This window comes from Lactuca serriola, chromosome 7 (assembly GCF_051521515.1).
Source record: "Lactuca serriola cultivar US96UC23 chromosome 7, Lser_US96UC23_V15, whole genome shotgun sequence".
In the NCBI taxonomy this organism is placed as follows: Eukaryota; Viridiplantae; Streptophyta; class Magnoliopsida; order Asterales; family Asteraceae; genus Lactuca; species Lactuca serriola.
The window spans coordinates 4,339,272-4,353,084 of NC_136414.1; the positions used below are offsets into that span (position 1 = coordinate 4,339,272).

At 33.4% G+C, this 13,813-nt stretch overlaps 1 protein-coding gene across 1 annotated transcript; it reads left to right on the forward strand.

The window, feature by feature from the left end:
• Positions 1-169: 169 nt before the first annotated feature.
• On the forward strand, positions 170-1,953 carry LOC145062063 (Ribosomal L5P family protein). Its single transcript, XM_079009680.1, has 3 exons — positions 170-453; positions 1,102-1,302; positions 1,430-1,953. Exons 1-3 carry the CDS (start codon positions 202-204, stop codon positions 1,769-1,771), a joined length of 795 nt encoding a protein of 264 aa, XP_078865806.1. The 5' UTR covers positions 170-201; the 3' UTR covers positions 1,772-1,953.
• The last annotated feature ends 11,860 nt before the right edge of the window (positions 1,954-13,813 follow it).

The window sequence follows — 13,813 nt, forward strand, 5'->3', positions numbered from 1 at the left end:
TCCTTCCAGCTTCTACCTAGTGTTTAATATAATTCACAGCTAAAAAACCTCCCTCTATCTAGGGACTGAAATGATCAAACAATATTACAAGGAAGAAATAGGTCATTTTATAATACTTAAGGGACCAAAATCATATATTTTCCACATTTTATTTAATCAAAATCACTCTCTATCCACACGCATAGCACAAACATACTTCCAATGGCGCTTCTGCAATCCTCAGCCTCTTCGTTCATCTCTCAATTCCCGGCGGTTTCTCCAGGCAACTCCGTACGCTTATCTCCACTGTGCGGGAACCGGTACGGTGGCTTGTCGGTCAGGGCGGAAGCGGCGGCCGGGATAGTGTTGGTGGACAAATCGGAAGCGGATAAGGTTAATCGTCTCAAAACATCGTACTTCGAGAAGATTGTTCCTTTGCTCAAGGAAGAATTTAATTACACTAACATTCTTGAGGTATATCATTAGAATTTCTATTCTCCGTTCTCTGTTGCACATAATGGTTAATATCTTCAATTTTACTTATGAAATTGCTTGTAGAAACTAGGGATAATGCTGATTAGAGTGATTATAGTGTTAATGATGATAACTAGTACTGAGTTTTACCTACCTAATTGAGCTTACGAGGAATCATCTGTTCGAAGTTTTAGTCTATGTTGTGCATTAGGGGCAATATATTCAGTTTTACTTATGAAACCCCTTTCAGAAATTAGGGAGAATGCCACTCACTTAGAGTGATGTGTAAGTTGTTAGTCTGTAATTTTCTTTTGAAACTTGTGGGATTGTTGAAGATTAGTATTGATTTGGCTCGACTTAATGAGGTTCAAGGTGTTTTGGCTGAATTTCAGATTATTTATTAGTTTAATGTGAGTAATGTGTTATCCAGAAGTGCTGACATGTATTTCGAGGTCTAAACATTTTATCTCAAAAATTGATCTATGAACGTTAGTGGTCTACCTTATCCTGTTATCACATAATATTGTAAACTAAAGATGCAATTCATCCATGTGTCTATTGATTGTTCATCAGTCATGTAACACATATTTGAAATTAAGAAAGCGGTATATACTAGTAATTGTTTTTGATTTTATATGGTATTGGTAGGTCCCCAAGGTTTCCAAGATTGTAGTGAACTGTGGTATTGGAGATGCTGCACAGAACAGCAAGGGTCTTGATGCAGCAATAAATGACATGGCACTCATCACAGGACAAAGGCCTGTCAAAACAAAAGCAAAGAATCCCATCGCCACTTTTAAGATCAGAGAAAATCAAACACTTGGAATCGCTGTCACCCTTAGGGGAAATGTAAGTTTTTCCTCTCTCTAATAACAAAATGTACTTACATTTCTTTGCCCATAAAATAACTACCTTTCCTTTGGTAATTAATAATAAGTGATAGTAATAGCAAAATATGATACTTTACCCTTGACAGATGATGTACGCGTTTCTTGACCGATTGATAAACTTGGGTCTTCCTAGAACTCGTGATTTTCAAGGTGTGAGCCCTAACAGTTTCGATGGGCATGGTAACTACAGTGTCGGGTTGAAGGAGCAAAGTGTGTTCCCTGAGCTGAGTTATGATGCCCTTGGGAAACCACGGGGAATGGATGTCTGCATAGCAACAACCGCTCAAACGGACAAAGAAGCCTACAAACTTCTCGCTTTAATGGGGATGCCCTTCCGTGAGGGTGCGGGTCCCACCGCTGTTGTTAAGCGCAAGAAGTTGAAATCTCACCATTTCAACACCAAAACCAAGCAAAAGTCACGAAAATGATCTTCTTTAAGTAATTATATATAATTACCCTACCCCTTTCATTGCTTGTAAAACTTGATTTTTTTTTTTTTTTTTTTTGTTGTGATTTAAATGAATTGTTGTAGTTTTACCATGATGCGCTATAGCCATGTACTACGCTCTCTATGTTAATTTAGTAACCCTCGCATGCTTGCTTACCAAAATTAATTCATTTCGTACAAAAACCAATCAACTATCTAAAACCTCCGTTTTATTTTCTCATTAAGGTCCCTCAACTTTACATTTCAGTTCTATTTATGTGAAAATTATCTCATGACTTGTGGTTTTTATTTTTTCTCTTTTGTTAAATTATAGAACAGTCCGATTCATTTTATTGATTTTGCTTCTTCTTCTTCTAAGTCTTTTTTTCGTGTTGACAAAACACTTGTTGCTCAAATTCATACAATGCTAACCCCCCCCCCCCCCAAAAAAAAAAAAAAAAAAAAAAAAAAAAAAAAAAACTATATTAAAAGTTTATTTACGAGATTTTATGCATTTGAATATAGTTTGTGCGGCTTTCCAGCGTAATTGATCCGTTTCAGTTTCAGCTAAATATTAAATCTTTTCAAGTTAACCTATTAAACATAGTAATATAATATAATTAAAAGTAACTCACATATAAATTACATTTTTTTAATTTAAACATAAGATAATTTAAACTGAATTTGCAAGTTTTATCCACTGAAATTGTTATTCCACTACCACTTAGGATAATGGGTTCTACTTAAGTGGATTGTGGATGGAATAAACACAAACCAAGCATTTGAAGTGGGTCCATATTACACACGCATGCTTAAGGAGTTAAGGTAGGCATATGAAAATAAACCTCTTAAATAATGGGTTTGTGTTTCATACGAAACGGTATATTATATATTTTAGGCCTATCAAGAAACTTGTATGTCAATTCTTATAGCCAAAAAGAGAAGAAAGATAACAAGCAATAAGTGACCACTTTATAAGTCTGTTGGTTGTTTTAGAACGAAATGGAAAATACTCATCACTAGTGACATGTACGGATCCAATAATTAATTGTTTGTGACATTTAACTTTGATATATAAGGGTGCTCCATATATAAGGGTGCATGGATTTGGGTTGGTGGTGGTACCAGTGGTACTGCCAATGTCACTGTTCCGAGACAAAACTCTAGTGGTTGTATGGAGGTTGATGAACCCATGATTCTTTCAACGACAACAATCTTAAATGATTTTTTAAAAATAAAATAAAATTTCCTATTATAAATACAATCTTCTACCATTTTAAAACTACATATTTCTTTCTTTCTTTCAATTCCATTACATTTTACTCAATTCTCTCTAAATTTCAATTCAAAATTTGAAAATGGATGTCATTCTTAGGTCAATTGTATTCGTAGAATTGTCTGAAATTAAAGAAGTGGTGTTGGTCAGCGTATACATTGACACTTTCGAAAATAGGCAGGTTACTTTACATAGCTCGTCATATTTTTGACGAGTAGTTATGAATCATTTGAAGCAACAACTTGGGGCTTCGGATTGTTCATCACATCAAATTGGTTCCAAATGGGAAGATATGCAACAAAAAGTGAAAGAGTTTAATGTTGTTTTCACACACAAGATGAATACCCGAGAGCTCGGAGTTTCTGTCGAAGAAATTTTAAATGCAACAAAATGAAAATGAAAGATGTTCGTTACGAGGTAGCGTGAAATATTTTAGAAATCACTCTTTTTTTTAGAACTTAAATTTAATTAATGTTATTGTAGTGTGGTTTTTAATTAAATGTTATTTTTAAAGAATAAAAAATGTTATGTTTTATTTTATTTTACATTTTTTAATTTAGTTAAATAAAAACAGTGATGTGACAAGTTAGTTGAGTGAGTTGAAAAAAATATCATTATCATATGTTATAGTTTGGGAAAGATGAAAGAAAAAGAAGAGAAATGTGAAAAGGATGTGAAGTGAGTTGAATGGATTGGAAGGGATCAATTCACTCCACCCTAACAAGTGACTATATTCAATAACCAAATTGAAGGGTTTTATAGTCTTATAATATTATGACATCCACTTGAGTTCAAGGCTAGTTTAAATGTGTGTGTAACTATGTAATATTGTACATAAGGGATAGATTAGGCCGGACCATATCTAACGTGTCTATTGGTAATTTTGGTGTCAACTTACAGCTTAATGTAATTATGATTATATGCAAAGTGGTCTGCTAGAAGTGGTCATATTGGTTTCTTAGACTATTTCCATTGGTGAGCAAGTTGTTTTAGCTGGTTGGGTTGAAAATTAAAAAAAAAAAAAAGAAAAAAAGAAAAAAAAAAAAAAGCATAAAATCCACTGCCGTGTTGGTGCACCGAACTCAAGTCGGTTGGCATCATTTGGACAATTCTGGAGTAACATTTACTTTTATTTATCAAACAAACTTTATGATTTAAGAAAATATGTTTTATTTTATTGAAAATAAAAAAAATATATTAAAGTTTATAATTTATTTTTTCTTATAAATAGAGACTATTATTGATATATATTTTTATTATTTTTTAATACTAAAAGTTGGGGTGGATTGAATTGCTAATGAAAATAAATTTTGGGTTTAGTTGAGTGTGTAGGTGGAAGATAGATAAATTAGTTTTTTAATATATAATTGAGTTGATTTTAGTTGTAAATGAGAGTAGTCTTAGGAGGCAATGACGAGTATGCGAGAATGGTCTATTAGTCTTCCATGCAGGCCCATCCTAAAGAGTGCAGTGTGTGCAACTGTATAGGGCCCCAAAAAAATAGGGCCCGAATTTTAATAAATTTATATAATTAATACACTGTATGTTTATATATATATATATATATATATATATATATATATATATATATATATATATATATTTTACTTTACATACTAATATTTAGTATGTACAAACTACTTGTATTTCAGCCAGTTGTGTCCACGTCTTAAGTTTAATTGTTTTTAAGTCCACCAGGGTTCGATTCCTTGCTCCACTCCTTTCTTTTAAATTTTAATTAACCAACTTTCCAATTTTGCTTTATAATATATAATATATGAGAAGTGATTCATATATAATATTTTTTCTCCTTACACAACAAATTATGCTTTACAAAATTGTACTGTACAACATTTTATAACATGAACGGTTGTGTATGAAAAAATATTGTCATATATATATATATATATATATATATATATATATATATATATATATATATATATATATATATATATATATATATATATATATATATATATATATATATATACATACATTTACATAGATAGTTTTAACAAAGTATCATGTAGTTCACTTGGTTGAAAGTGGTGTCTTAATTTAGATCTAAATAGTCAAATCTTGTTACCTTCAAATTTTTTTTAAAACTAATCAGTTTCCTTATATTTAAAGTGTTTTTTTTTTCTTTTTTTTTTCTCGCCCAGGACCCTTAATATTAACGGATCAGCCCTCCTTCCATGCAAACAATTTTCATGTTTTTTTTATTTGGAATGGTTTCCTACATCATGTTATTTTAAAAAAAAATATATGCTTTAATTATTAATGATTTTGGAACAACTTTGTGTTATATTTTCTTGAACAAATTGATAGTTTTCTGAATTTTCCAATCCATATATCACGAAAATCTAGCATATCCCTAAACCCTAATCGGTTCGAGATATGTTTTTTTTTTCATAGGTTTTGAAGTTATGCTTTAATTATGTATGTAATAAAATACATGTATGTAATAAAAAAAACAATGCGTTATTATCTTATTATGCCTTTTATCTAAAATTTATTGCACAATATATAAGAATACGATGAAACATTGTATTTGTTTAGTAAATTTAAAAATATTGTGGGGCCATTTTGGAATGGGTGATCCGTGAAGTTGAGTGGGTCGGTAATAGTGTTAGGAAAAGGCACTTCACGGGTAGAATATAATAAGAAAGGCCGAAAAGGAGACACACCACTGACCATATTCAAATGGCCCCCACTAACTATATTTCTTCTAATCTAAAAATATTTTCTTGTTACCTACTATTATGACGACTAGTTTTGTGGAATTCGAATTTAAGAATATCTAAAAGTTTTGAGCCCAAGCAATTATCACTAAACCATATTCGTAGTGGTTTTAGGATTTCTCTTATATAAATCTCTTAAATGCAAAGAACAACAATTGGTTTTATCATAATTTTAATTTGATCAACAACTTTATAAAATAGTGAATATAAAATGTTTAAATTTTGCTAAATATTTCACTAATAAGTTGTGTTGTCTGGCCGTTTACTTGTGGCTTCCTGATTATCAAGGATTTGGGGACATGGATCTCAATAGGCGATGTGCTAAACAATCCTATTCAAAACTATGTTGCAACCCAACTGCTCACTATCTCTGTTTGAAACTCACGAAATTTGAACTTGGGTCACAAGAAATGTGGAGATGCTTACCAACGTTGTTAAGATCAAGATCAAGATCTTGGTTGTGTATCATAAGATCCTAAAATGCTACTAGTAAAAACAATATGAATCTTAATAGACTCGATTTTGTAATAAGATCAAACAACCTAAAAGTCATAGGATTTTATGTAGGATCATAAGATCATAATCCCCCCTCCCCCCCTCCTTTTTAAAAAAAAAATAGAAAAAAAATTGATCTTTAGTGTATAAAAATGTACATAAAAAGTCTTTCCTAACTTTAGAAAATTAATCCCACATTAGTTCAATAATCCAAGACACAAACTAAAAATTTGTCTTTTCCACTAAAAAATCATCTATTGAGCTCCAAATCAAACTATCACATATCACACAAAGTCATATATAACCTCACAAAATGGTGAGTTATTATTTCATAACTCCATTATTTTATGATTGTTGACAATTTTTTTATGCATACTGTTTTTTTCATTGCATACAATAAATGGGCTTTATAATAAGAACCTAGTTATATTTATAATTAAGAACCTGAAATTTAGAGAAAGTTGACTTTTAATAAGATATTGATCAAAAAGGAAAATGGTCAATTATAAGAAAAAAATTAGAATACGAAGTTGTGACTTTATGAAAATGGCCAAAATAAGTTTAAGTCACTTAGAGGAGATTAGACGATTAAGTTCAAGAAAAAAATGCATGAGACGATGCATTTTGGTCAAAAGGGTAAAATGAGTATTTTATGCTTTTTGGGATAAGTTTGTGACTTAATAGATTAATATCCGTATTAAGTCGGTGAGAAGTGACTTAATAGAATTGTAGAGTATATCCCCACCTTCGCGTGGATATAAATAAAGATCAATGAAAGCGGGTTTGAAACACAAAAGTTAAGAATGTTTGAAGTTGGAATAAGAATTGGCCAAAGTTGGAATGGAATCTGTAAATTGTGACATTGCGGTGTTGTAAGAGCCTTGCCACGGTGCGGTCAGAAAGTCGACACTGGTCCCCACGTCGCGGTCAGAAAATTGTTGCGGCGCGGTTACTTAGTCAGGAAACAGATTTAAGCCTGTTTAAGCTTCATTCTCGATTATTTTCATCCCAAAATTGATAGAGAGATGATATGGGACAATTATGGTGCAAATATGGGTCCAAGATAAGTTAGAGATGGTGGATTTCAAGGATTAATATCCTTTCCCCCTTGAGGTAATGATTTATTCCTTTTATGAAGCTTTGAGCTTGAATGGTGGAATCGTTAATTTGGTTAGATTGCTTAAGTTAATCATTTTATGACTCAATTTATGATGCTATTGAGAGTATATATAAGCTTTTAATAAGCTTTGGAATTGATTTCCATGGTGAAATCAATCCATTGAGAGTTAGGGTTTGAAACCCTAACTAGTGATGATTATGGTTGATTCGTTATAGATTAGAGTGTGATGAATTAGGTAGTATGAGATGCTTAATTCATTGGTTGGAATAGATTAAGAGATAGAGAATAAAAAGATAGAGTTTTGATCCATTAGGTGATCATTTTGACCATAAGAGTCATATAGCTCTTAATAGGCTAAGACAAGTATTAAGATGCTTGTATATGTGTATGACTAGGCCTAAGAGCAAAGAAGATGGATCAAGAATGCATCAATGACGAAATTGAAGAAAGTGGGACATTTAGTCTTCACTAACTGCTAAGGTGATTTATAGCTCTCACTCTCTCTTTTTAAATTATATTATACATTTTATGTATGTGTATATGTATGTTTGTATGTAAAGAGTCATGTACCTAAGCATGTCATAGAGGAAGACATGATATGATCATTAGGGTATGTACGTATAGACATCACTGATATTGTGTAGAATACCTATATGTTACTATCCATAGATAAAGATTAAGTACTTAATGAGTTAAGTACTAGATGAGTAATAGAAGATCTCTTAACACTACTAGAAAAACAGCCTTTTACGACGCTCATTGCGCGTCGTAAAAGGCTCAGACGACGCGCAAATGCGCGTCAAGGAAGGACCTGTCATAAAGAGAGACGACGCGCATTTACGACGCGCAATTACGACGCGCGTTTACGACACGCAATGCGTATCAAGGAAGACCCTGTCATAAAGGAAGACGACACGCATTCGTGTGTCGTAGCCTTACGAAGCGCGTGTTAATGACACGCAATGCGTATCAAGAAAGCCCCTGTCAAGAAAGGCCATGTCATAAATGAAGATGACACACATTTTTGCGTATCATAATTTTTATTGTTTAAAAAAAATATTATTTATAGATTTAATTATTTTCAAATTAAATTTGTATTTAATGTTTTAGAATAGAAAATAAAATATCATATACAAAAAATAAAATCCATTGCATAAATTTAATGTGATACAAATAATCATTCCATGGAAAGATAAAACAAATCAATAGAAGTTGTAACAAAAATTTACAAACTAATAGTTCTAATAACCTAATGTGTGCCTCACTGTAAACAAGATTTGTGCTGCTTTTTTTAAATGTGTGCCTCACTTGTCTCCACTCTTCCTTAGTAACACCGCTCAAGGACTCTAAATGTATGAACTTGCTCAAAGTATCTATATTGCCTGCAAAAAAAACATTACTACAAAATAAGTGTGAAGATGGATTGTTACAGTGTAAGAGAAGTAAAGAACCTTGAGCTTCCTCCAATGGGACAAATGGGTAGTCAGACTTGATAAACTTTGCAACACGTATATCTCCCAATGGGGAACAACATCACCTAAAATCATATAATATTTATATACCCCTAGACTAGATAGAGCTTTGCTACAAATAGCAACCTACTTTATTTACTCTGTTTACCAAACCAATGTATGGGAATGGAACCTACTTTACTTTACTCTCTTATGGTATATGAACAGGATTAGGATTGGTTGTGTTTGCTATATTTTGGTAGAGGGCATTCATTCATTCATTCTAATGTGTTTTGCAAATAGAAGACATTAGATTTAGATGAGAGCTTTTTGGGTTTGGATGATAGACTAAAACTTAATAAATGAATGAATGAATGAGGATGACCTTTGATCTAAACTGAAGAGCTGGAACGGTACTTCGGGAAACAAGCCTAGCAAGTGGAAGCATCTCATCAATTTCAGCACGTGGAACCTCAAGCCTCATTCTCCAGCGACCCATAGAAGATATCACACTCCCTAAATTACCAGCCATTGCTCTTCTTAGTAAGCCTCATTCTCCAGCAAAACGTATTCGCCTTGAAGCTCATACTGGCTATTGCTTTGTTCCAAAACAACCTTCTCAATAGTTACCTGAACCAAACTAACGTTAAACTCTCAAAGGGAAAATTAAATATATAACTATTATTTGAAACAAAACATCTGATTTAACTCAACTAATAACCAACTGTGGTGAAGTAGAAAGAGAGCATTCTGAAAAAATCAAAAAGTTGACCAATTCTGTAGACGTCCCTACTTAAAACTTGTTCTCCATTTCCACCCGCAACCTACATATGTAATAAGATTAGACAAAAATTAAATAAAATTCTTTCATTTATTTTTCTTTTTCATAATCTTGTTATGCTGCCTCAACAAGGTTTCTAATTTGAGCCACCCGTCTGTTCACCAACTCCTATGTGCTTCCATCACCATCAATGGTGGTTGTGTCTTTGGTCAACACCTACCTCCTCTCTGATTACAGTTCCTGTATGCAAAAAATATGTGTATGTGTGTCATTACTCATTATTATAGTGCAAAATCAATTGTGGAAATCATAACACCAGCCATAAAAGACCCCAACTCAAGACTTAGCCCTAATTTATCTCTACACTGAAAATGATTAAAATACATTTTTTTTAATAATGACAAAAAAAACAATGGTAATATGACGAGATCATTTTATTTAACCTACCCAAGCGGATAATAAGCAAAAAGCAACTGCATCTAATTGGTAGAGTTCATTTGTCTGAATCATAAAAATAAAAAAAAGGAATTAAGAAAAAAAACTTTAGTTAACTTAATAATTAAAAAGAAAAATGAAAATAGGTATAACAACTTACTTGAGATGACAGTTGCACCATCAGATTCAGGAAGCATGGCACGAATGACCATGTTAAAAGAGATGCACCAAACAGATTTGTTGACAATGTCATCAGCCTGAGGTAAAAAGTGAAATGTTTTTTTACTGCAGACACCATTAATAATAATAATAATAATAATAATAATAATAATAATAATAATAATAATAATAATAAGTCAAAATGGAAGACTTACACATTTCCCATTGAGGTCATCCCCTGCAAAACCCCACAGTTCCAAGATTACTTCCCAACTCACGCATTACATCCATTGACATTTTTTCTTCACTTCTGTTTCGTGTTTCAGCTTGCTACCATCTCTGATGCCCCATAAAACAGATGACAAGAATATGAACTCCAAGCCAAGGAAAATGACAGCAAAGGACATCACCAGAATGATGTTGATCTGCCATATGAGAAGCATAACAAGGATTACTAAGACGGTGGTCATCATCATCACTCCGACCTCAGTAACTATTGTATTATTTATTTATAGAAAATGAAATTATTTATATATTAAAGAGAAGTGTGAAATTTTTTGAAGATAAATATACCATATGCAGTTCCAGTCTCATCAGTGCTTGCAATGAAAGTGACAAGAAGAAGGGCAGCAGCCAAGAGAAACCAGTTCATAACTGGAATATAAATATGACCCATGAATTTGCGAGAATTGTGGATGATTTGAGGCGAGGAAAACAACCAAGGCCTATTGACAGTTTGCCACCCAAAATTGGCAGTAAGGCAAACAGTAAGCCAACAACATAATCTTGTCAAATACCAAAACAAGATTAAAAAAATTATAAAATAGGTCATAAGCATTTCTTTGTTTCTGAATATGTAAAATGATTACCTGAAAAATGAGCGTCCCTATAGTGACCTGACCATTAAGAGCATTATTACTGTTTTTCTTAACTAAAAATTTCACCACCTGTATAGAAGGAAAAAGTAAATATAATAATCTCACTCACTATAACAACCTAGAAGTTAAATAGACTAGAAAAACATTTAGGTAACAAACAAACCACTGCAGTTGATGACATTGACAGGAAGCAACCAACAAAAACATCATCAGACAACCCTGCTCCACATAACTATAACCCATCATTAAATTAAGAAAATAATCATTTACTCAATTGAAACCATGTAACATAAATTGAGATATGCTAAATAATCTCTAGGGGTACACCCCGGAAAGATAAAAGTCCTTCACCTTCACCTTTCTCATCCTTTGACTTTCTACTTGAGAACTGATTCTGGTCTTCTAAGTCAATGCTTGACATGGAGCTAGAGGGTAACACAAGAGCATCACTAGGAGGAATTGCTGACATGGAATAGCTTCTGAAGTGTCCAAATGAAAAAATAGGGGATGCTGATGTGGCGGAAAGGTTGACTTTTTTTGATGAGGAACGGATGCTTGAAGAGTTCATTTGAGGGGAGGGGGGTTAATGAAGGAGATGGAGAGGGAATGGAATTTTTTAAAGGGAGTAACCATTTTAATAAATCTCCACATGGATCTTGACTTGAGGGAATTATGGATTCTGTAGCTGTGTGATTTCTAAAACTGGATCTTTTAGACAGTCTACACCAATGTTTACCTGTAAAAGCACCTGCATCCTTCCAAACAAGAAAATGGAATAGAAAATCAGTAATGATTATTTGCTTCCTTTGTTTGGATGAATGGAAAGGAATATAATAGCAAATGAAAGGAATGGAATGGAATGAAACATTCCATTCCTTCTCCGATTTAATCATACCAAACACAAAGCAATGAGATAATTATAATAAACAAGGAATGGAATGGAATGCAACTCCACCAGAAGTACTTCCATCAAGACTTCTCTAAACGTTTCCTGTGTTTTTCTTTTTGACCAAAAGTGGCTCATCTGACTCAGCAGTTCGAGCAAAAAATTAGGAATTCCTAGTCAATGTGACTCCTAAGATTAAGAGACACTAATTAATTTAGGCTCTAAAATTAACAAAGAAGTTGTGCTAGCATCCATGCTTGTACAAGGAGATTAGAGAACTAACGAGTGAGTGCATACTCAGGAGCTAAGAAACTGATGGTGCCTGCTACGCGTGTATGCAAAGAATCAATAAAAGAAACATAAAAAAAAGAACTTAATTAATCTACTAACAAGAAGACTTACTGGTTCAGTGATTTTATCTATATCAAAAAAAAAATTATTTCAACCTTTTACAAAGTCAAAAGCGTCAAAACAAAATAAAACCCACCGATATTAGAATATGAATGAAATAGGGCTCACCCGAATATGATATCTATCCATTCATGTAAATGTGCAGAGACATGCTCACTCTCAAGAGCCATGCGATGATTATGCACAAAATCAATAGGGATTTCGGCCCAAGGAGGAAGCTTAACACAATCTGAACATCGATGGTCGGCGTGAGCGACGATTGAACATCGATAAAGACTTACATAACAGATGAACATTCGATTAAACCTTCGATAGACTTGAAGATAAAGACTTATAATTGTGGAGATGGTCGACGATTGAACATCGATGGTCGGCATGAGAGGAAGTCGAGCAAAACCAACAAATCGATTGAACAGGGAGAACAAATTGAGGGAGGGTTGTGTGATACGAACTCGAAACCTTAGTTCAAGCAATAATCGATTTTGTGGCCCTATGAATGTAAAGTGTTTGATATATTGTGAGAAATGAAGCGATAGAGATCGATCTATGGAGGATGTGGGTCATTCTTTGAGGGATGAAAAAAAACCCTAGTTTCCTAGACTTTGCGAGGACGATCGATCTATGGAGGATGTGGGTCATTCTTTGAGGGATGAAAAAACCCTAATTTCCTAGACTTTGTGAGGACGAGGTTTTCTAGTTTTTAGATTCCTGCAAGGTATTAAGGAGTGGCGGAGAAGCAGATCGGAGAGAGGAGAGAAGGAGGGAGAGGGGAGAGTAGTAGACTGCAAAGATGAAAGATAGAAAGAAGGCAGAAGACGGGTTTCAAAATTTTGGGGATTTCCTTTCCCCCTCTACTAAACCCGCGTTTCATTAAAATTATAAAGTGACGGGTATAGTGGACGCGCGTTAAAAATAAAGCGCCCTCCGTGTTTTTAATTTCTTTTCTAGAGACACTAATTTAAGGGCACTCAGTAATGCACGACCTAAATCCTTAAAATTTTTGAAGAGATGGCACTTTTTTAATGTCGCTCTCTAATGCGTAACATAAATCAAAGAGCGTCGTGCTTTGCGCGTCGTAAAAGGGTCTTTTTCTTGTAGTGTAAAGAGATAAAGAGATAGAATGTCCATGGGATGTGTTATATGATGATTCATATAACAAAGATAGAGATGTAGAGAAAGATGGTTCCTCCAGGGACAAGATTCATTCGGGAATAAGAGTATGGTTCCTACGGGGACAAGAGCATGGTTCCTACGGGGACAAGAGTATGATTCCTTCGGTAAGGAGATTATATCCCTACAGGAAAAAAAGATGATGATCCCTTTTGGGGATGTAGGTAGAAGGATTCCTATAGGAATAAAGATCGGTTATGGTTAAAGAAGATAGAGAAAAGGTTCCATGAGCGGAAC

What these genes read in the sequence shown, in the direction of transcription:
- LOC145062063 (XM_079009680.1), top strand. Translation starts at nt 202, where the DNA reads ATGGCGCTTCTGCAATCCTCAGCCTCTTCGTTCATCTCTCAATTCCCG. An exon ending in ATTACACTAACATTCTTGAG is followed by an intron (nt 454 to 1,101) that starts GTATATCATTAG and finishes TGGTATTGGTAG; the next exon opens with GTCCCCAAGGTTTCCAAGAT. An exon ending in CTGTCACCCTTAGGGGAAAT is followed by an intron (nt 1,303 to 1,429) that starts GTAAGTTTTTCC and finishes TACCCTTGACAG; the next exon opens with ATGATGTACGCGTTTCTTGA.